This window comes from Urocitellus parryii, chromosome 3 (assembly GCF_045843805.1).
Source record: "Urocitellus parryii isolate mUroPar1 chromosome 3, mUroPar1.hap1, whole genome shotgun sequence".
Classification (NCBI taxonomy): domain Eukaryota; kingdom Metazoa; phylum Chordata; class Mammalia; order Rodentia; family Sciuridae; genus Urocitellus; species Urocitellus parryii.
Window position 1 is genome coordinate 116,357,696 of NC_135533.1, and position 21,514 is coordinate 116,379,209.

Below are 21,514 nucleotides of genomic sequence, written 5' to 3' on the forward strand. Positions count from 1 at the left end.
GTTGGGGAGGGAGTCCTCGCAAAGGCAGGGAAGAAGAAAGGAGCTTGAAGAATTGGTAAATTCAGGTTGTTAGGTGCAACTGGAACAGGAGTGTGGTGCCAGATCACTGAGGCTCTTGTAAGACACCAACAAGTCTGATTTGATCCAGGGGGAACTAAGAGCCAGTGAAAGGCTTACACAGGGAGAGATGTGATCAGACTTCCATTTCAGAAATATTTTTCAGGATGGAAGGGGATAGGAATGGGCACCAGGAGGCCCATGGATTCCTTCTAATGATCTAATCCAGAGTTGATGGAGGCTTGATAAGGCACAGGAAAGAAGATGAAGTCCAGCCAGCAGTGGCAGAGCCACTTTCTGTCACTCCAGGAGGACTCCAACACCCCAGACCTGGTGCACTTGGCCTCTCAGGCCTTAGCATGCCTGTGAAGCAGCCATTCCAGGAGCTGTTTGGAGGCAAGAGAGCCCTCTTCATGCTCTCAGAGCAACACTGCCTCTGGTGGCTGAAGGCAGGGGTCACCATGGCCATGTGAGCTCCCGAGCTGGCCCAGCTGTTTTCTCTCTGAAGCCACCAAGCCTATCCCCTTCCCCCTCCCACTGTTCACATCTTACCTCCTCCTCTTTACATTGTGTATCAGGACAGTTCACTTCCTGCCCTGAGTTTCACTCTCCTCATCAATAAGCTGGAGATGATGCTTTGTGCCTCAGCTATGGCACACAGTAGGTGATAAGGAGTTAAGCCTGCACTGTCACAACCCACTGAGAGGCACAAATTTCTTGGAGGCCTCTCTAAACTCTGAGCCTTCCCTCCTACCCCAGAGACCCCACAAGTCACTTTGTCCTATTTTGTGTCCCCATCCCAAGCTAAACCTTCTTAGCAGGGCTCACATGCCCACAGCAATCCTCTCCTCTCAAGAAGCAGAGCAGGGGACTGGAAGCTGATCTGGGTCCCTTCTCCAATTCTGCCATTGGACACCAAGCCTTTGGCCAAGGTAGTCCTCCTTGCTAAGCCTCAGTTTTCTGGCCTGTAAAATGGAGTTATAATCCTGGTCTCCTTTCAGGTTGCATATAAAGGATTGTGCAAACTGAAGTGCAGTGCCATGGAGCACTGCCGAAGACCTGCCCTGGACACTTGTGGCGACAGATGTTCCACAGTGCTGTCCCCTCTGGGATGGGTTCCTTGGAAGGTGAGCTGGGCTGGGGTGAAGATTTGAAGGACACCGGAGAGGAGACTTTCCAATTGCCATAAGACACCCCTAAAATCCCCTACCTGCTTTCCTCCAAAGATTGTGAGGAGTTGAGCTGGGAAGAGTAAGTCTTGTCTCCCTTTCCTGGATAAGTGAGGCCTCAGTATTTCCAACACCTCATCTTGAGCAGGAGTTTAAATGGGTGGCCTCCTGCTAAAATTTTGCCATTTTTCCTGACAAATAGCAAGACTGTTTTTTTTTAATGTTTATTTTTTAGTTGTAGTTAGACATAATACCTTTATTTTTATTTATTTTTATGTGGTGCTGAGGATTGAACCCAGGGCCTCACACATGCTAGATGAGTGCTCTACTCCTGAGCCACAACCCCAGCCCAAGACTGTTTTGTAACCTGCATTATAACATGTTTTAAGTTTATCTATCTATCTATCTATTATTTATTTACTAGAGATTGAACCCAGGGGTACTCTACCACTAAGCCACATCCCAGCCCTTTTTAATATTTTATCTGGAGATTAGGTCTCACTGAGTTGCTTAGGAGATCACTAAATTGCTGAGCCTGGCTTTGAACTCACAATCCTCCTGCCTCAGTCTCCTGAACTGCTGGGATTACAGGCATGCACCACTGCCCCTGACTAATTTTTTAAATTTTGAGACAAGGTCTTACTATGTTGCTGAGGCTATCCTCAAATTTGTGATCCTCCTGTCTCAGCCTCCCAAGTAGCTGGGATTATAGGGTGTGTTACTGCCATGCCTGGCTAATTAAAAAAAATAATAATCATTATCTAATGTGTGTAGTCATTCTGAAGAAACAAAAATCACTGGGAAATTGTTACCAGTTTTACCCCCAGCCAGAAGAATGCTCCCACCTTTCCTCCAGTCCCAGGAACCCCGTGGCTGTCCACACCTCATTGCTCAGTCTAGAAAGGCTTGCCTGCACCTAAACAAAACCCCCATACATCCTTCAGTGGTCGCTTCCTTAGGCAAAGCTCATTTTACACCTGTCAGGTTTCTTTGTTGGATGGTCCCCGAAAATTCAGCTCCTGCCCCCCACAAGTGCACATGATGACCACATGAATATTTGATTATTATTAGAATCACTTCTGCTTCCTTCAATATAGGCAAGTTTCCTTTTAGCAAAGTTGGGTCAGTTCAACATCCTTGGTGTCCCCAGAGCTTGTGGTGCCTAGTGCTGGGCATATACTCAATAGATGTTGAAGAATGAATGAATAAATGAAGAAGCAAATTTGGAGTGAGCCAGTGCTCTGCTCTGAGTGTCTTCTTCTTCTTCTTTTTTTAAGTGATACTGTTGAGAGTTAAGGATGATGTTGTTGAGGACAAATCCCTTGCTGAACTCTCAATGTGCCCCTGCCCATCTTGCCAGGTAGGAGACTCTGCTGTCACATCTGCTGGTGACTGCTGTACTTATTGCTTAACCACATAGCACACTCACTGTGCCTGCTCTGGGATCTGGAGCCAAAAGTGCCCTTACATCGTCTCCTTGTTACTTATCACCCCACCCCCCAGGCAGCCTGTATTTGTGTCTGGTTTTTGTAAATAGGACCTCAGGAAACCCTTGTGAAAGGGCAGAGCAACATTTGCAACTTGCATGAGGCTGTGCTGGTAATGGAAAATTGGATGGTTAGAAGGGCAAGGGTCAGGGTTCAAATCCAGAAATGTTGTTATTAGGCAGGAGGTTTGAAGGCTGAACTGAAGCAATTCTGAGTCCACATTATGACAACAGATGGACTTTATGATATCTGTCACAGGGTCCTCCCAACTGCAGTTGCCCACACACCCCATTTTTTTTTCCTTGCCAATCTGCTTAAACACCATGTTGGACAGGAATTCCTCATGGCACTGGGATTTAGAAGTTTAGTTTAGTTTGTTTTTTTTATTGCAACAGAGCTCCTGCTCAGATTCCAAGCCATGAACAAAACAGCTGCCCCAGTTGCAGGGGCCAGGAGGGATAGGGAGCTGAAACTCCCACAGGGCTCTCCTAAAGACTCCTCGCCTTCCTCAGCCTCATCATTTTGTCCCTTAAAATACATCTTGGGTAACAGAAAGCACCTATCAACTGAAGAAAATGAAATCACAGAATCTTGAGAGAAGAAAAGGGGCTGGTGCCTGGCATCTTGTTTGCAAAGTACCTGGCCGGGTGGCATGTGCTGAGACCTTCTGGTCTCTGGGAGGGGCTGTGGCAACCAGAAGGCTAATGCTTTGCAGCAAAGATCCCTTTTATAGCAACATCTGACCACTCACTCCAGGGGATATAGCTGGGTACTCAGTATTCTTGCCAAGTGGGATAGCAATGCAAAAAGACCAAGAGGGCAGGATCAGTGATTCTGAGCCAGAGACTAAGCCCACCTGGGTGGGACAGTCTTTTGAAATATTGGTGGCCCCTGGCATGGCCCAGCCAGAGACCAGGGTGCAGGGCAGCATAACCTGGGCTCCCAGGCTCCAGGTGATGGCCTCACTGCCACCCAGAGTCAACCCATCAAGACACTAGCTCAAGTTGATGGCTTCCTCAGCTCATTCCTGGGTGAGGTCTACTCTGTGGGGTACAGTCCACACTGCAGAGCAGGTGGCTGTCCTAACTGGGTACCAGGAGGGTCAGTCTTAGAGCAACCATTGCCATTATAGCCAGCTCCTGGATCACAAAAGTGGGGGGACATTGGCAGCAGACTTTCTATTCTCCCCTTGATAAGATACAAAGATGGAGGAAGAGTTGAATGGTTCTCCAAGAAGTAAGTCTGAGACCAGCATGAGCACCCTGAGGTGGCAGCTCACACTCTTTATCGCAGCACCATGACACCTGCTTCTAGCTGTGCTTTGTTCTTGGCCCCTACTTGATCCACAAAGAACCAGAGCTGAATGTGGCAAGACCCCGACAAGTGTGGAGGGGAAGAGAGGTCAATGGAGACTCAATCTTTATCTACCCAACTTTGTAAGGGCTCAGCATGGCTTCCCCCAGCACTGATGGTACCCCTGCAGGGTCCTGCTTCTTCATTTCTGTCTTTCCCTAAAAGGCGGGAGAACAAGCTTAAAGAGGCCCTATTGCTCAGCTGGACCTGACTCCTGCCCCATCTTCTACCCAGCTACCTCAGCCGGCCTTTCCTATTCCTATTTACCTCCTGCATGCAGAAAATGGGGCTTCCCTGCTCTTTAAGCCTGCACCTAGCAGTGCTCCCTGCCAAATCTGGTGCTCACATATACCCCCTGCCCCAAGCTAGGACACCAAGCATGGGTAAATGCTGGGATGGGTAGACCTTGTGGGAGGAACCTTCTTGGTGAACTCAGGGTCATGCTATTCTCACTCTCTAGGAACAGGGGATGAGAAGCTCATCTGGTTTCCTCCCCACTGCTTGGCCACTATGCAAATGGGCCCACAGTGGGCTGAGATGATGATGTGGGATAGATGGCTCTCTGTGACCATCAACACCTGGGAAGGCAGGAGCAAGGAGCAGGGTGTAAAGGGGTTGGAGAGAGCAGGACAGTCAGGGTACTCAATGAGAGGGTTTCGTTGCATTGAGACTCTGCAGTTTCTCCTCAGATGCCTTGTCAGGGAGCAGCACCTCCACAGTATAGCTGATATTCTTGGCATGCAGCAGGCTGTAGGTGTTGTCAAAGCGCAGGACATCTGCAAAGATACATCAGGCAGAGTGAACCCAGCACATGCGAACAGCTGGTGGCCCTGGGAATGGGCTGTCCAGGGCCTTGGGTGGGGCCTGAGGGTCAGCCACTGCCCAGCCCCTAGCCCATTGCTCACTCCTACCTCCTTGGATGATGCCTGTAGTACATAAAGGAATCATGAGACCCACTACATGCTGTGTTGCCCCTTTTAGTCACTAGGCATTACATCAGCCCTTCCAGCTTCCTGAATCCTCAGAATGACCCATGAGGAAGGTGCTGTCATTCTCATTGCTATGGATAAGTGTCTCACAAAGGTCCACATGTTAAAGGCTTGATTCCCAGGGTGGTGCTACTAGGACATGATGGAATCTTTAGGAGGTGGAGCTTTGTGGATGTCCTTAGGTCATTGGGGGTGCCCTTAAAGGGGATCATAGGACCCCATTCTCTTCATTTTTTTTCCTTTTTTCTGCATTGCCCACTCACAATGTGCTCCCACCATGATTTGCCACCCATCAGAGATCCAAAGTAATGGGGTTGCTAGATCTTACAGTGGAAACTGCAGGACCATGAGCTAAAGTAAATCTTTCCTCTTTATAAGCTAATTGCTTCAGGTATTTTGTTATAATGACAGAAAGTTCATAATCCATTGTATGAATGAGGAAACTGAGGCTTAGAGAGGTGATATGACTTTCCAGTGAATAGAGAGCAAGGGAGAGGAACTGGGACTCCCTTGTCCCAATGGCTCAGCCCTAAGAGCAGCCCTACTTCCTCTGGAGGCAAGCACTAACTGAGCTACACGGGCAGCTTTTCCAGCTCACAGATGGAAGGCATTTCCTACAATGCCAAGGTCCAGGATGGACTTTGGGACATGGAAGCATCCATACTTCTCATTCACCACCTTCCTAATACTCCCTTTCCTCAGGCTGCACTAGATAAGGTATTGGTTAAAGTTTTACTAACACAAATTCTCCTTCTTCACAGGAAATTGACCTTGACTTCCCTCCCTCCTTGCTCTACTCACTATGGAAGTGGAAAGTGAGCAGTTTCTGGGTGCTATAGTTAGATTTTGAATGCCCCCTAAAAACCCACGTGTTAAAAGACTTGATCCCCAGGGTAGTGCTACTGGAAGCTATTGCAACCTTTAGGGGGTGTGACCACTCCCCCATCTTTGGTAATTGGGACATGTCTTCAAAGGGGTTGTGGGACCCTGACTCTTCCTTTCTTCTTTTGCTCCCTGACTTGTAAGCGATTTTGTTCTACTTCACACTCCTGCCACGATGAGTGCCTTGCCATAGGCTCAAATCAACAAGGTCCATTGATCATGAACTGGAACCTCCAAAACTGTGAAACAAAATAAATCTGTTCCCTTAAAAGTTCATTAGCTCAGGTATTCTACTGTAGTAACGGGATGCTGACTAATATACTGTGCAGTACTGTTTCTGGTAAAATTAACCAAACTGCCTTTGTCCTGGGTGATCTGGGAACAAAGGATAAGCAGCTAGAGGAAGCCACCTTTTGGGGATTCCTGGAGCAGGGTGGTCCATGCAACTAGTGGTATGCCCGTGGCTATTTACTCTCCTGCCTCAGCCTCCTATGGAGAGTTCCCAGGACTGAGCTCACAGCCCCAGACTCAGAACTCCAGCTCTTTCTCTGTAGTGAATCTCTGCCCTTGTATTCACAAGTAGGGGCCACTCTTCAGATCTAAGATTCCAAAGCCGACTCCCCTAGACCCTGTGGGACCCAAGAGCTTATAAGGTCCCCAACCCTCTCCCTGTGAGCTGGAAATAGTAGGCACACAGAAGGCTGGACTGGCAAGAGATGACCAGCTTTTTTCTCTGTCAGGAAGAGGACAATAACTCCAGTGAATCCTGCAGCTCTTACAGACACCGGCCTTGAAGCAGGTGAGGCTCCCATCCTCAGGCACCAGGTGGGCATTGTAGCGCTGGCTGGGCAGCACCTCTGTCATCTCCCCAGCCCTCTGCCGCTCCCCCATCTTGGTCTTCAGGAAAACCCCAAAGCCAATGTCTCCACCATCTGATGCAAATTGCCACCTGCAACAGACAGAGCCCCACTGATGACCTCCTGCCCGGGCCCTGGAGCCTCTTCCAGTTGCACCCAGGTGTGGAGCGGTCGCTGTCCCTACCTGAGCACACAGCCTGGGAACAGGATCTCATTCTCCACGTGCTGGGAGGAGCCACGGCCCACGGTCACTGTGTGCTCATACTGCATCCTCACCTGCTTGCACAGGTGGTAGCTCTTGGGCACCTCACCCCCGTAGTTGATCTGTGGGTGAGGGTGGGTGAAGGTGGGTGAGTAGACACTAGGCCACGGTGGTCTCCCCTCTGTCCCCATCCTCTGGGCACTCCATACCTTAGTTATGCACTTGGGGTTGCCATCAGGATCAGTTAGAGTCCCCCCAAACTCCACAGGCAGCTGGTCGGGGCTGATGAACTTTGACAGCTCCTGCTTCCAGTTGTCTGTGTGGGAACAAGAGGGGTCCTCCAAGGGGCTCAAGGAGATCAAAAGAGAGCCCAGGAAGGAGACATAGTATGTCCCTGGCTGTACCCTGGGCATCTACTCCTAAGAGTATCCAAGAGCTTATGTGGTTTCCAGGCCATTGATCTAGGAGTCAAGGCCTTGCTTTTGTATACAGAAGCTGACTGGGTCACCCAGGCTCCCAGTGACTGAGTCAAGATGAGCCAGGCAGAAATGGGGCCTTCAGCATTGACCTCTGCAGATGCAAAGAGGGTCTCTCCAGGAGACCAAGTCACTCACCTCCCAAAATCACTATCTTCTTGCGTGTCTCCTCACTCATGAACGATTTAACCAAGTTGAAGGCCACTGGGAAAAGTCTGGGGGCTGAAACACATAAAACTCCCTCAAGAAGCTGGACCAGAGAAGGCACTGGTATATAAAGCCATGCCCAGGGGCATGTGCTAGACAAGATTTGGACAGATCTGGATTCTGCCACTCCCTGCTATGTGACCTTCAGCTAATAACTCACCTTCTCTGAGTCTTAGTGCTGTGAAATCATGTTATGGGTAACACTTGGCACAGTAGCTGCCTCTCAATAAATGGCTGTATCCCCTAACCCAGTTGTAAGGTGTTGGGTCCAGTGTCAAAATTGACCCCAGTGGTGCCTCTGTGTACTTGTGATTTTTTTCAGGTGGCTTTGGCATCCTCTTTAGTACAAGTAGATAGGGCATCTGCTTTAGACTTCCTGTCTCATCCCAACTTGGTCCCTCTCACTGAGTACTTTCTGTGAATTGGGCTCTGTGCTGTCTTCTCCATAGAGTGTCTCATACCAGCTTTCTTTCATTGCCTCCTCATCCCACAGAATGAGAAAACTGAGTCTCAATGGTGTGAAACAGACTTAACTCAAAGTCACAGAACTAGTTGGATTCAACCCAGATCATCTGATTGCAGGCACCTGTGGCGACCCCCTCCCTGCAGACCATTGAACACAGGGATCATTCCTGCTCAAAGAGTGTTCGTTAGTCAGCATGGTCCATGGACTGTTACCAATCCAGTCTGAAGTAAGTAAGGAAAATAACAGCAAACACGGAGAAACTTAGAACTTATTTGACATTGCTGCAATATACCAGTGTAGGATTCTGCATGTCACAAAAGTATTCTGCCCTACTGAAAGGCCTGGAACTCAGAACCCAAACAAACAAAAGAACCAGTTCTTCACAAAGGATGGTTTGAGAAGCCCTAAACTCAAAGGCTGACCTACTCTCCCCTCCTACCCCGTTCCCCACTTCTCCCTCCCCAGAACCCATCCCAGTCATGGGCTCACCTCGAACAACAATTAAATTCTTCATTGTCTCAGGATAATTTGCTTCCACCATGGCAAAAAACTGTGAAGTCAAGATGAGGCTGGTCACGGCCTTACCCCTCCATTTCTGTGGCCTCTGACACTGCTGAGACAAGAAGCCCACCCCTGGCCCCTCCTGACTTCCCCAGGAGTGTGTGTTCCCCCTCTGTGTTATTCTAGCTCCTGTCTCCCCTTGGAGGGTGGACTCCAGGTGAGCGTGGCTGGCTGGTCTGTGGCGCCCCTGGAAGGCATCTCCACTTTCCCACAGACCAGAAGCTAGTGTGGACTGCAGCTCCCTATTAGCCTGGGAGCCACCGCCACTCCAGCCTCTTGGCAGCACCTGCCTTACCTGCTGGTAGACCTCCACTGCCGGCTTCCACAGGTGTTTCAGGCCCAGTCCCTCCATGTCAAACACCAGCAGCACCATCTCAATCTTCCTACCCAGCTGCATAGATCAGAGCAGTTCTACTGGTCAGACCATAGCTCCTGGAGAGCCTGGCCAGAGAGATTCAGGCACTTCTCCAGACCTCCCTGCCGCCCACACCCTTGGCATTTTACAAACATCTGTAGTTTCATGACTGTATTCAATCCAGAGCTACGCTTTTGGCAGGTTGTGTGGCCCTGGGTGAATTTTTTTTAGTTGTAGTGGGACACAATACCTTTAATTAATTAATTAACTAATTAATTAATTAATTTATGTGCTGGGGATTGAACCCAGGGCCTTTTGCATGGGAAGCAAGCACTCTACCATACCAACTGAGCTACATCTCCAGCCCCAATACCTTTATTTTTATGTGGTGCTGAGGATCAAAACCAGCACCTCGCACGTGTTACGCGAGCGCTCTACCACTGAGCCACAGCCTCTGGGTGGATTTTCAACCACTCTGATTTTTAAGTACTCTGATTTTTAACCACTAGCTCTCTTTCTTTGTGAAATGGAGATAATTCTAGGTTCTGCTAGAGTTGCTATGAAAATTCAGTAAAATGATGCACAAAGAACTCAGAGGCTGGCATTTGCTGGTCCCTGATAAATATTATCAGGTATTATATTAGTATCATCATCATCATAATTATCGACTTCAATTGGGAGCCCCTATGGAAGGGAAGACATTGTGTTGACACCATAAAAGCAGCACAGCCCTCCTGATTGAGGGACATACATCTATTCAAACCAGGCACTAACTACAACACTTCATAATTTGATTATCCTTGCCACAAGTCCTTGCTGGGGTCTATTTTGTATCCAGCGTTTGTGCCAGGTGATGATGACAACATAGGACTTGCTCTTGTCATGTGGAGTCAGTCATTTGCCAAATCAGGCCACAGTGACATATCAGCTCCACCAGAGGAGACTTCTTAGCCTCATTACTTATGTAAACTCACAAAACCAACAAGGCCACTTGTGGCATTAGATTCATCCTAAAGGATACAGAGGGTCAAAGAGCAGCTCAAGGCAAGGAAAAGAGATCTGCAAAGGAGGATGTGGAAGCCTTCTGGAATCAGAAGCTTCATGCCCCATAAAGCTCAATATTTGTGTTTCAGCAACTCCCGAGTAGCTTCAAGGGTTCCTCAGGGGATGCACCTATTTCAGGGTCACTGTTATCAGGGACGCTCACCCACTGGTGTTTGTTGTTATAAAATTTGTAATGGTGGGATATCTTTTCCATAAGCAAAGCTGAGTATCCACTGTTCTCAGAATTCCCAGAAGAACAGAGCTAGATCTTTATCTGCAGCCCAGATCAGCATCTCATGTAGAGGTTTTGGTGACCCTAGACTGATGCAAGTAAAGTGTGATGTACACCTTGGATACTCACGGAGGGGGACAGCAGGAAGAGCTCATGTTTCACCAGACCTCTAAGTATGAGGGGTAGGGGGACAGGGTGTCATCCTTCCCTGGACCTGGGGCCCCAAACTGGACAGACTAGGTCCCCATGTGCCCCACCCCCACTCCCCAGTTGCTCACTTTTTGACTCTGCAGCTCACACTCCTGCAGAAGCAACTCAAAGGCCTTGATGCGTTTCCGGATCAGCTCCTGCTTGGAGGCTGACAGGAGAAGACCCTTGGGGTCGAGGGTCCCAATGATGTCAAACCACACAGGACAGCCTTCATAGTCGTAGCCACACAGACCGCCCGAGTCATACCTCTGGACCACCTGGACACATGGGTAAGGCCCTGACTCAAACTGGCCCACTAGACCATGTCCCTGCTCCCTCAGGTGGTTGTGAGTTGGTGGACAGAGGGACGTCAGATGGCCTAGGAGATGCTGCATGGGGCTCACCTCTGAGGGCTGCCATGAAAGGATGTTGTCCAAGTCCTGTTGCTTCCGGAACTCCATGTGCTGCAGAGACATGAGAAAGCTTGCCCCAAAGGCCTCTGCAGGCACCTAGGGACACCAGACCAGGTCTCTTTGCCCACAGCCACCAATGTCCTGTCAGAGCATCCACAGGCTCTACCACACAGAACTAGGAATAGGGACAGGAGGAGGGCTTGAAGGGGAGGGACCCAGGTCTGATGTAGACAGGAAGCTGAGGACGAAGACACTTGAGAATGGGCACACTTTCTCACTGAATACTGGGGGAACAGCCTGCAGGAAACAGGACCCTAGGGATGATGGGGCCTCACCTTCCGGAGCATGTCCTCTGACTTCTGCAGGTCGAAGTTCCGAGCTGAAAGAAGAATGAGGGAAGAGGCTGGAGGCCAGATGGAGAATAAGCTGCTTTCTGAAAGCTCGTGAGGACATGATGAGGGTGTTCCCAACCTTTTCCTGACACTCCAAGAATACTTGGGGTCTGGAAATGTTTTTCTTTTTTTTTTTTTTCTTAAGCAAGAATCTTTACTCTTCTGGAAGACACTGGAGGGCCCTTGATTTCTGTTTCCAGGCCTTTGAAAACTTTGAAATCTAGAAGTCAATCGAGCCTGCAATAGTTGGCATTCTCCAAGGAGCTGAGACCCCACACAGTATTGAGGTGCTAAGAAGCATGGGATTTGCAATTAGAGTTGGGCTTGAATTCTAGTTTTGCCTTTTTGTTTCCTATGCAACCTGGAACAAGCTGTTTACCATCTCTGAGCCTTATTTTTTAAATATGTTAAATAGGAATAATAATTTGTTCAGTAATTCAAAGGAAAGTGTGAGATACAGTAGATAAAGTGCTTGGCACGGTACCTAGCTCACAGGAGGTTCTCACTTTTTTTGTGTGTGCTAAGGATTGAACCCAGGTGCTCATACATACAAGGCAAGCACTCTACCACTGAGCTACATTCCCAGTCCACAGCTAAATTCTCAATAAAGAGTAGCTATTGTTGTGATTACTTATTTTGAAGAAATTGTTATATTTTAATAAAAAATATTATGCTCTATTTGATTTAATTAATTTTTGGAGACAATCTATGTTACCTAGATTGACCCTGCCTGAACTCCTGGGTTCAGCATCCCACGTGTCTAGGGCCATAGGTACATGCCACCACACCCAACTATGTTCTATTTTAGAAATGCCACGACCATTGCTCTCTAAGACCACTGTCTCACTGTTGAATTTGTTCATTGATGGAGCTGCTGAGATGCAAGATTAGAGATTTTCAAGTGGAAAGGACTTGATATCACCCAGAATTCCTCTGCCCTAATCATGAACCACCTCCAGCAATAACCATTGAGGTCACTAGCTCAATTCTGATTATCTCCCATAATGTACTGTTCATTGTCTAAACAGACAGATAGCCCACAGCTCTTTTTAAGTACTGGAGATTGAAGCCAGAGACACTTTACCACTGAGTGTGCCCTAGCTCTCTGCTTTTAATTAATTCATTTATTTATTGAGATAAGTGCTCACTAAGTTGCTGAGTGTGGCCTTGAACTTTCGATCCTCCTGTCTCAGCCTCCCAAATTGCTGAGATTACAGGCTGTTGCCACTGCTTTTGGCTCCTCAGCAGCTTTGACTGAGGCTAAATTTGCTGCACAAATGATCCTAGTCGCATTTTCAGAGGTCAAATATGTTTGTCAATGGAAATCTGTGCAAATATATCAAGAGGAGCTATCAAGTGTAAATGTTTTTTTTATATTTGTAAAAAATATTTTCTCCCAGTTATATATTCATTTAAAAATCACCTCTGTGTCAGTGATGTTCAACAGAACTTGTTAGACCAGGACGCAAGAAAAGACCACTGACTCCAATTAAAATCAAATTAAAGCAAGCTTATTATTTCAACCGGCCAGGCTGCTTCTCCCACCCCAAACCGAGGGGAACAAGACAGCCACAGCAGCTTTCCTGCAGCCCAGATTTATAGCCCAGAAAGTTACACAAAGGGGGGTTACAGATAACAGAACTCTGACAAGCATCACACTAATGGTAGTTTACATTTTTGCTGGCCCTACATCAGAATTTATGAAGGTCATTAGAGCCTCAGAAAGGGTTGTTATCTGGCCAGGGAAGGCCAAGATTTGTGAGGCATCACTAAAGTTTCAGAGAGGGCTGCTGTCTGGTCAGAGAGCCAGGCAAGGGTGAGTTCAAGGCATGGGCAGGCATTCCAAGCAGGTTCAGAATTTGCAATAATTTATAGTAAAGCCGAAATTATCTTTTCATGGCTTTGTGGCGAGATGGCTCCCAATTTTAAGAGAAAATCAGGTTGGGTGTATCAAACTTTCAATAATGATGGGAAATGTCCTATCTTTGGCTAGTGTGACAGAAGATCTCAAGTTTTAATTGGGCTTAATTTAAATTTTAATAAATATATGTGCTTAGAGGCTACTGAACTGAACAGAGCAGTTATATAAACTTCAATGATTTTAAGATTTTTTTTCATATATAGATCTTCTGTGCTCCAGGTTAAATGTCTAGTTATTTTATAAGCTTTGTTGTTACTTGGAATAATATACATTTTTCATTGCTTGCAGCCACAGAAAAAAATACTATTGAATCTTGTATCTGGAAATATGGTTAAGCTTTCTCTTTAGATCTAGAGTTTTTCTGTTGATCCTGTGGTTTTCAAGGGAGATAAGTAATGCATCTGAAAAACTTCTAACTCTTTCCTTCCAGTCTTTATTTTTTTAACTATTTTTTTTAATATTTATTTTTTAGTTTTTCGGCGGACACAACATCTTTGTTTTGTATGTGGTGCGGAGGATCGAACCCGGGCCGCACGCATGCCAGGCGAGCGCACAACCACTTGAGCCACATCCCCAGCCCCTCCTTCCAGTCTTTAAATTACTGATTATTTTTTCTTTTCTTATAGCATTAGCAAAAGTCTCTAGTTCTGTTTAAATCATAATGTTCACTGGTGTCATCCTCTCCTTATTTCTGATCTTAAAGGAAATGTATCTAAAATTTATCCTTATTCATAATATTTGTTAGGGGATTTGTGCTATGTTACCATTACTACCAAGTTAAGGAAATTCTCTTCTATTACTAGTTTGTAAGAATTGTTTGTTTTTGTTTCTGGGTGCTAGAGATTGAACCCAGAGCCCTGTGCATTCTAGGCAAGCATTCTATCACTCTCCAGTCCCCAAGACACTTGTCTTATAAATAGGATTTGAACTTTTTCAAATGTTTCTTCTGTGTTAATTGAGATAGCCATATGATTTTTCATTTCTAAATCTATTAATGATTTCAATGACACTGATAGTTTTTTTAATGTTGAACTATTCTTGCAGACCCAAGATATTAACAAAACAGGTATAGACTTCCTCTTCTCTTTTTTGTTTTAATTGTTCTTATCTATATTTGAAATAATACTCAAGCCTCACAAGAAAAAAACCTCTTTCTTGGGGCTGGGGATGTGGCTCAAGAACACACCTGGCATGCGCAGGATGCTGGGTTCGATCCTCAGCACCACATAAAAATAAAATAAAAGATGTTGTGTCCACCGAAAACTGAAAAATAAATATTGAAAAATTCTCTCTCTCTCTCTCTCTCTTTAAAGAAAAGAAAAGAAAAAGCCTCATTCTTTCATATATCCTAAAACAATTCATATAAGATAGTAATTAACCAGTCTTTAAAATTTTGGAAGAATTTTCCTATAAAGCCTGGAGTTTGAGTTTTGGAGGAGTAGAGGTTTTTACTACCTTTTCCATTTCTTTCTTTCTTTTTCTTTTTCTTCTTCTTATTTTTTTCAGTGTTGAGGATCAAACCCAGGGCCTCTAACAGGCTGAGCATGTGTTCTACCACTGTGCTATATCCATAGCCCCTCAATTTCTTTAAATTTATTAGTCTGTCATTTTCTATTTCTTCATGCTGGATTTTAGCCCTATATATTTTTTTCCTAGAAATTCATCTATTTTATCTGGATTTTTAAATTTACTAGTACATAATTATTCACAGTATTATTCTATATCTGTTGGGGGTTCTTATCCTATAAACAGTGGTTTGGGTGCTGATGATGGGATATGAGGATAGAGTTTTTAGTTGTACCTACTATGTGCCAGACTAAGGGGACCAGGGCAGGCATAGATACTGCCCTTATGGAGCTAGCATCTGACTGGGAGAAACAGACACTGATGAAGAATGCAGATAAAGAAACAGAGGGGAAGGACATCAGAAGGAGGTTTAGGGAAGGCTTGACATTATTTTTTTTTAACATTTATTTTTAGTTGTAGTTGGACATTATACATTTTATATATATATATTTTTATGTGGTGCTGAGGCTAGATCCAGGGCCTCGAAAGTGCTAGGTGAGAACTCTACCACTGAGCCCCAACCCCAGCCCAAGTCTTGTCCTTATTAGGCCTGAGGGAGAAGCCTCTGTGAAGCTCAGCTCCATCACTCAAACTTCTCTTGATCTATATCCAGGGTAGGTAAGGCAGAGAGTAACATGGCTGACACCCACATGGATGGTCATATCCACAGTCCTGTCACCTACAGCAGGAAGTAAAAGGCCACACTCGATCTGAGATTCTTTCCTTTTTCAATGATCTGGCAGTTTAAGGTATCTGTGATCTGTGATCTCACTTACTTATCAAGAACACACCAGACACCCAAAAGCTGGACTTCACAGGAGGAGAAAAGACTGATATGCTATGGTTCAAATGCCGTTTGAGCTTGTCCCCAAGGTTCATGAGTTGAAATTTAATCCCCACTGTGAGGTATTAAGAGGGTGGAAACTTAATCTAATTCTGGTATTTAGAGATGAGGCCTCTGGAAAGTGGTTAAGATTAGATTAAGGTCATCAGGGTGGAGCCCTCATGGTTGAATCTTAGCAACTTGATTAGAAGGAGAAAGACCAGAAGAGAGACAATCATGCATGCTCCTTGTCTCTTGCCATGTGATGCCCTGTGTCATCTGGAGACTCTGCTAACAAGAAGGCCATCACCATATGTGTGAACCTCCAAAATGGTGAGCTAAATAATCCTCTTTATAAAGTTATCCAGTCTCAGATGTTTCCTTATGGTAATAAAAGAAAATGAATGAAGATGTGCCTTGTCAATTGGTTTCTAGAAATACTCTGTTCCAACTCCTTCTTTAGCTCAGGCACATGACAATGATATGCTCCCTTTTAAAGCAAAACAAAACAAAAACAAACAGAAACTACTACAGCCAAAAGGATCTTAAGGAGACAAATGATTAAATGTAATGTCAATGTAAAATGAAATCTGGCAATAGAAAAACTAAGGAAATCCATATAATATAGAGTTTTTTAGTTATAATAATGATGATGTATTCATATTGATTCATTACTTGTAATAAATGTATCATACAAAGATAAGATACAATAATAGAGTACAGGGTATATAGACCATTCTATGCTATCTTTGCAATTTTCCTGAAAAATCTATAACTGTTTTAAAAAATAAAGTTTATAAAAAAAGAATTCTTCAAAAAAGGATGGAACAAAACAAAAGGAAACAACAAGTCTCTGGAGGCTTCCTTCATTCGGGCCTTGTGCACATCTGTGACCTCATGTTTGACCCACAGACACCGTAAAGGTAGGGACAAATATGCCTGTTATATATAAGAGGAAAGTGGGGATGAGAGACAATGAATGACTTGCCACAGCCTAGAATGTTGCATAGCTGGGGTTCAGTTGCAGGCCTATTGAAGACTGGTGTTTAGTTTTGTTTGTTTGTTTTGGATCAAAACAAACATTGGAACTTCTTTAATAATATTTTTTCTCATCCCCCACATCCCCCCTCTTCCCCTCACTCTTCTCTACACAAACCAGAGTTCTGAAGACTGGTGTTTTAAACCATGCAGTGTGTGTCTAATTTCTGGGCTAATCTCACCTCAAGTACAAAATTCATTCTGTGAGATGCAGTGAGTTAAAATGATTTTCTTCCCCTAAACCTTGCTGTGGTTTCTGTTATGCGTTTGTTAGGCTGTTGCTATAGTTACTTCAAGAAACTCCTTCTCTCCCTTTATTTAAATCCACTTCCTTAATTGTTGGCTGTACTCAGTGCCCTCAGGGACATGCAGTTTCCTCAAGGAAATAGCTCTGTCCACAGGCAACTGGATGTAGGTCCAAAGGCAAGTCCTGAAGATGGTGCTCAATGGTATCTCATTCAAGGCCAGGCCAGTTAATTCCTGAGGACCTTCTGGGTGTTCACTCTAACTTTACCTCGACTCTGTGCCTACTCACTGACTCATACCTATTTTGCAGATGCAGAAACTAAGATTCAGTGGGGATTTTGTGTGGTGCTAATGCACATGGAAGCTCAGAATTTAACCCGGAGCAGGAGGATCCAAAGCCTGTTATTTACTGCTCTGCAGCATATCTCCCCAGGTTTACCATGCTTTCTCCTGAGACCCCCCCTCCCATTCTTTCCCTCCCTCTCTGCCTCTCCCAACTCTTGCAGTCAAACCTCGAAGCCAGCGCAGGAGGAAGTAGTCATCAGCCTTGGGCAAGGTGGGTAGCAGGTCCTGGAGGTTCTCCTGGAACTAAGAGATGGGGATATGATGGTCAGAGATATTCTTGTGACCCATCTGCAATCCTCATCTGCCACCTGGGGACCCTGCATAGTTAGCACCTGCCCTGAACCATTTGGGTATCTGGGAATGGTCCCCCTTCAGCCCACCATAGGAGGAAGGAAGCATTGGGTCCTTCTTAAACTTGGGGGAGCCCTGCCCCCACAAGACTCTCATTCCACAAGTCTTAGGCAAGGCCATGGCATCCCTGTTTTCATACACACACAAAAAAAAATTTAGTAATATCACCCCGATGGTGCCTCTTGGAGGCCTGGATTTGGAGGCAAGTTACATAAACTCTCTGAGGCTCAGTTTCCTCATCTGTAAATACGGATAATGATAAATTTGTGCCAGTCAAAGGAAAGTGTGCATGTAAAGCAGTTTAGCATAAGGCAGGTGCCTCACTCAACAAATGTGGCCTGCTGGATGCTCTGGACAGTGAAGCATCTGGGGACAAAACTAGAGGTCACTACGAAGGGACTGCAAAAAAGGCTTTGGGGGGATTGGAGGAAAGGAGGGCAGACAGTCCACTGGAAGGTGCCTTTTCTTTCTTTCTGTTTGTTTCATTTGGTGGTGGCTTTTGCTCCTTGGCAAAGTTTAGAAAAACCACTGGGAGTTTGGGCCTGAGATTGAGGCTTTGGTCTGGGATAGAAAAAAGATCTCACTTCTATAGGAACAGAGGGACCTGAAAGCAAGGGCCATGTTTAGAGGTGAATCTGTGAATCTGATTTTGGGGTCAGAAACAGATATAAGCAAAGCTACAGGAAGTGTTCTTGATGGTTATCCACCAAACCTCCTTTAGCTTTAGGAAGTATATTTAAAATAAGAATGTATTCCTGTGTTGTTTACACAACAAAAAAGGGAATAATCAGTTTACACATTTCTTGGTGTTAACAAGTAACAGGCACCTAAAACAGACATTGTTACACATGAAAACTCCTATAGCCTCTGGGCACCTGAGAAAGCTTTTTGGCAAATATGGAAGGGGATGAACTCCCCACCCCCACACACACCCCAGAAAAACCATGACACTGCACTCCTCATATCCTCCAGGTTACTGAGTTCCCTCAAAAAAATGACCCCCAGGATGAGACCCGATACAGGAGGTGCAAAGGTCGTATTCGACTTTGAAGATGAAACTGAAGCTGGGGTGGGTGGTGGAGAATCTTCTCCCCAGAAACAGAGTAGGAAAAGTGGCAAGGGCCAGGAGTAATCCATGTCTTCTACCCTTGCCAGGGTCACATAATTCTTCAATGAGCATCAAGGAAAAGAGAAAGCTACCAAGCAGGTGCTGGGGAGTGTCTAAAGTAATGTGGAGTAAACTCTTCTCTACCATGATGCCATATGGAGACAGCAGCATCTAGCAGTGTAACCAGAATTGGTCAACACCTGGTCAGGCTGATGATATGTTGTGGTGTGAACTGATAAATACAATCAATAAGAGTGTAAGTTATAAGTTATAGATTAGTTAAAAAATATAGATTATAGATATAAGATTTTGATGAGTGAGATAAGACAATTATAAAGCAAGAACAGGCCTAAGACTCCATTTTGCTGCCTTCTATAAAACATTGCTACAAGAGCTGTTTCTGAGAAACTGAAATCAAAGCTGTTTCCTTATTTAAAAAATTGTCTTTCTGTACTTTGTAATCCACAAATTGTACCCTACTCAGGATGCAGCGGTGGTCATGGTGAGCTCCCACTGGGTTTGAATGCCCTTGTAGGTCTACATAACTTTGAAGTAGATTCTCGCCCACCAGTACCCCCACCCAAATTCAGGATGCGACTGACTGTCCAGCACCTGCTTGAACGGGGATTGTGGTCAACTGAACTGCAAAGCTAATGCTTTTTTTTTTTTTGCTTCTGTTTATCACTTACTTGCTGACTGGAAAATTCCAGTCCTGCCTAGAGCCCATAGGTCCCACTTATTAATGTTTTAATTTCTATGATTGGCTAGCTTACATGATGCTAAGCAAGTCACTGAGTTGTGGTTTTTGTGCTTATATTCTCTTTGGATGGACCAGGAAGCTGCTGTCCTCCCACAGAGCTTGAGTCTCTGCGGTGGGTGACAGTCCCTGGCCAGGTAATTACTTATCTCTTTTGATTTGAAATTCGGACTTAGAGTGCTTTTTGAGGCGTCTCCCCATAACATATAGACCTCTGGGACCATGAAAAACTTTTCCCTATTCTTCCTAATTTCCTCCTTTCCCCGTGTTTTAAAATAATAAGAATTCATTACATTAAATAATGGGAAAAATAAGAATAAACTTTTTACATTGTGTAAAGCTCTGACCCACAGGCATATCCATTATAATTCATCTCCAAAGGCCAAGTGTCCAAGTCCCTTTGAAGAGCTTTGTGTTAGGGGCTTCCCTGAGGGCATCAGCAGTGGGAAGGGCAAGGACTCACCAAGGAATCCCATCTCCTTCATCTCAGGACCCTCCTTAACTGGGGACCTCTCTCCTTAACTCAGGACTCCCCACCTAGGGATCCCTCTTTCGCCCATAGGTGTTTTTTTTGTTTGGTTTTGTTTTGTTTTTCATCTAGGGGACCCTGAGTGGATTCCCAATTCCCAAGCCCCTTTTCTTCACCTTGGGTCCTCATTCCTATCTGGAAGTCCTCAAAATAAACCATTCCCCAAGAATTTTAAGCTACCCTTTCCTTCACAAGCAAAGTGTGAGCCAGGGTTGTGTCACCTAAGACATCTACATTCTCCCCTTTTCCCATGATCGTGTCCCTCCCAAGTGCACCTACCAAGACTATCTCAAAATCATCAAAACCCCCTCCAGTTTCCTTTTTTAATTATTATGTTTATTTTTTGACCACAGAGAGAAAGCTTAGGCCCTGAGGAGTGAGAGAGCCATGAGAAACCAAATAAACAAATGTCGCAATCTGAGCACAAGATCTGAGAATCCCTTCAGCCCAAGGCTCCCGCCACCCGGTCCCCAACAAGCGGGGGAACAAAGGTCAGGGCAGGGTGTTGGGGATCCCTCAGGGCTGGAAGGCTGAATCCCCTGTAGAGTCTCCCAGGGAGGTCTCCCGCCCAGGGCACTGCTGCACCGGGGCCTCAGAGCTGTGCCCTGGACAGGCAGGCAGGACTGTGGCACTCTCCCAACTTCCCGATCCTACCCGAAGGACTCCAGACCCGTGAGGCGGCGGAGGATTGCTGGATCCCTCCCCAAGCCTCCCTGCCCGCCAAGCCCCTCACCTTGGCCAACGCCTCCTGTTGTTGGGGGCTCAGGTCCCCTACTCGGCCGCTCATGGTGTCCGGCCGGGCACAGATGTGCAGATGGCTTCTGCCTGCTCTGCCCGCCGCCTGGCTTCGCCGCTGCCACCGCCGCCTGGTTTTACCTGTCCGGGTCAGATACTGGTTCCGCCCTGATCCGAGAGCCGCTGGTCCTGCCCTGCCCTGACGGGTCCCGTGCCTCCTCGGGAGTTTCTGCCCCAATCGCCAATCGCACCCTACCGGGGGCACCGAGGTGACTCGCCCCAAGAGAGTCTGGGGCAGCGGGTGGCCCCACCTCCAGGTCTTCTCTAAGGGCTCCTCGAGATTCTCAGGAGGCAATGAAGAAAGGGGTGAGCACAAAGGATGCGTGGAGGGGTTTCGGATCCCGTTCTGAGCAACCTGGAGGAATTTTCATAAACCTCCGGACATGGATGTACCCAGTCCTTTTGCCTAAGGAACCCCTACCCCTCTCCCCTGACTTGGAACGCAGCTGGGCTCTGTCGGTGCTCCCTGGGTTATAAGGGAAACCCTGACCTGACAGATGGCTCTGGCTCTCAAAATGCTGGGAAGGCAACTTGGTGCCCGCGAGTTAGCAAAATGCCTGGCATTTTGTGCTCAGAAAGTATTGGTTCTTAGGAAGAAACTTATGAAACTTTTTTCGGAAGTTTCATAATTATTGAGGATGTCACCAGAGCCAGGAGACATAAGGGTAGAGATCCCGATGTGGCCCCTTTGGTGACCCCAAGTG

At 46.1% G+C, this 21,514-nt stretch overlaps 1 protein-coding gene across 1 annotated transcript; it reads right to left on the minus strand.

Moving 5' to 3' along the window:
- Positions 1-3,976: 3,976 nt before the first annotated feature.
- LOC113196822 (SEC14-like protein 4) lies at positions 3,977-20,865 on the minus strand. Its single transcript, XM_026408914.2, has 12 exons — positions 20,749-20,865; positions 17,438-17,513; positions 11,275-11,318; positions 10,931-10,990; positions 10,616-10,804; positions 9,002-9,097; positions 8,635-8,695; positions 7,611-7,694; positions 7,206-7,312; positions 6,979-7,118; positions 6,717-6,886; positions 3,977-4,842 (listed from the first exon to the last, which is right to left on the minus strand). The coding sequence occupies exons 1-12, from the start codon at positions 20,800-20,802 to the stop codon at positions 4,709-4,711; spliced, it is 1,215 nt and encodes a 404-aa protein (XP_026264699.2). The 5' UTR covers positions 20,803-20,865; the 3' UTR covers positions 3,977-4,708.
- Between the last annotated feature and the right edge of the window lie 649 nt (positions 20,866-21,514).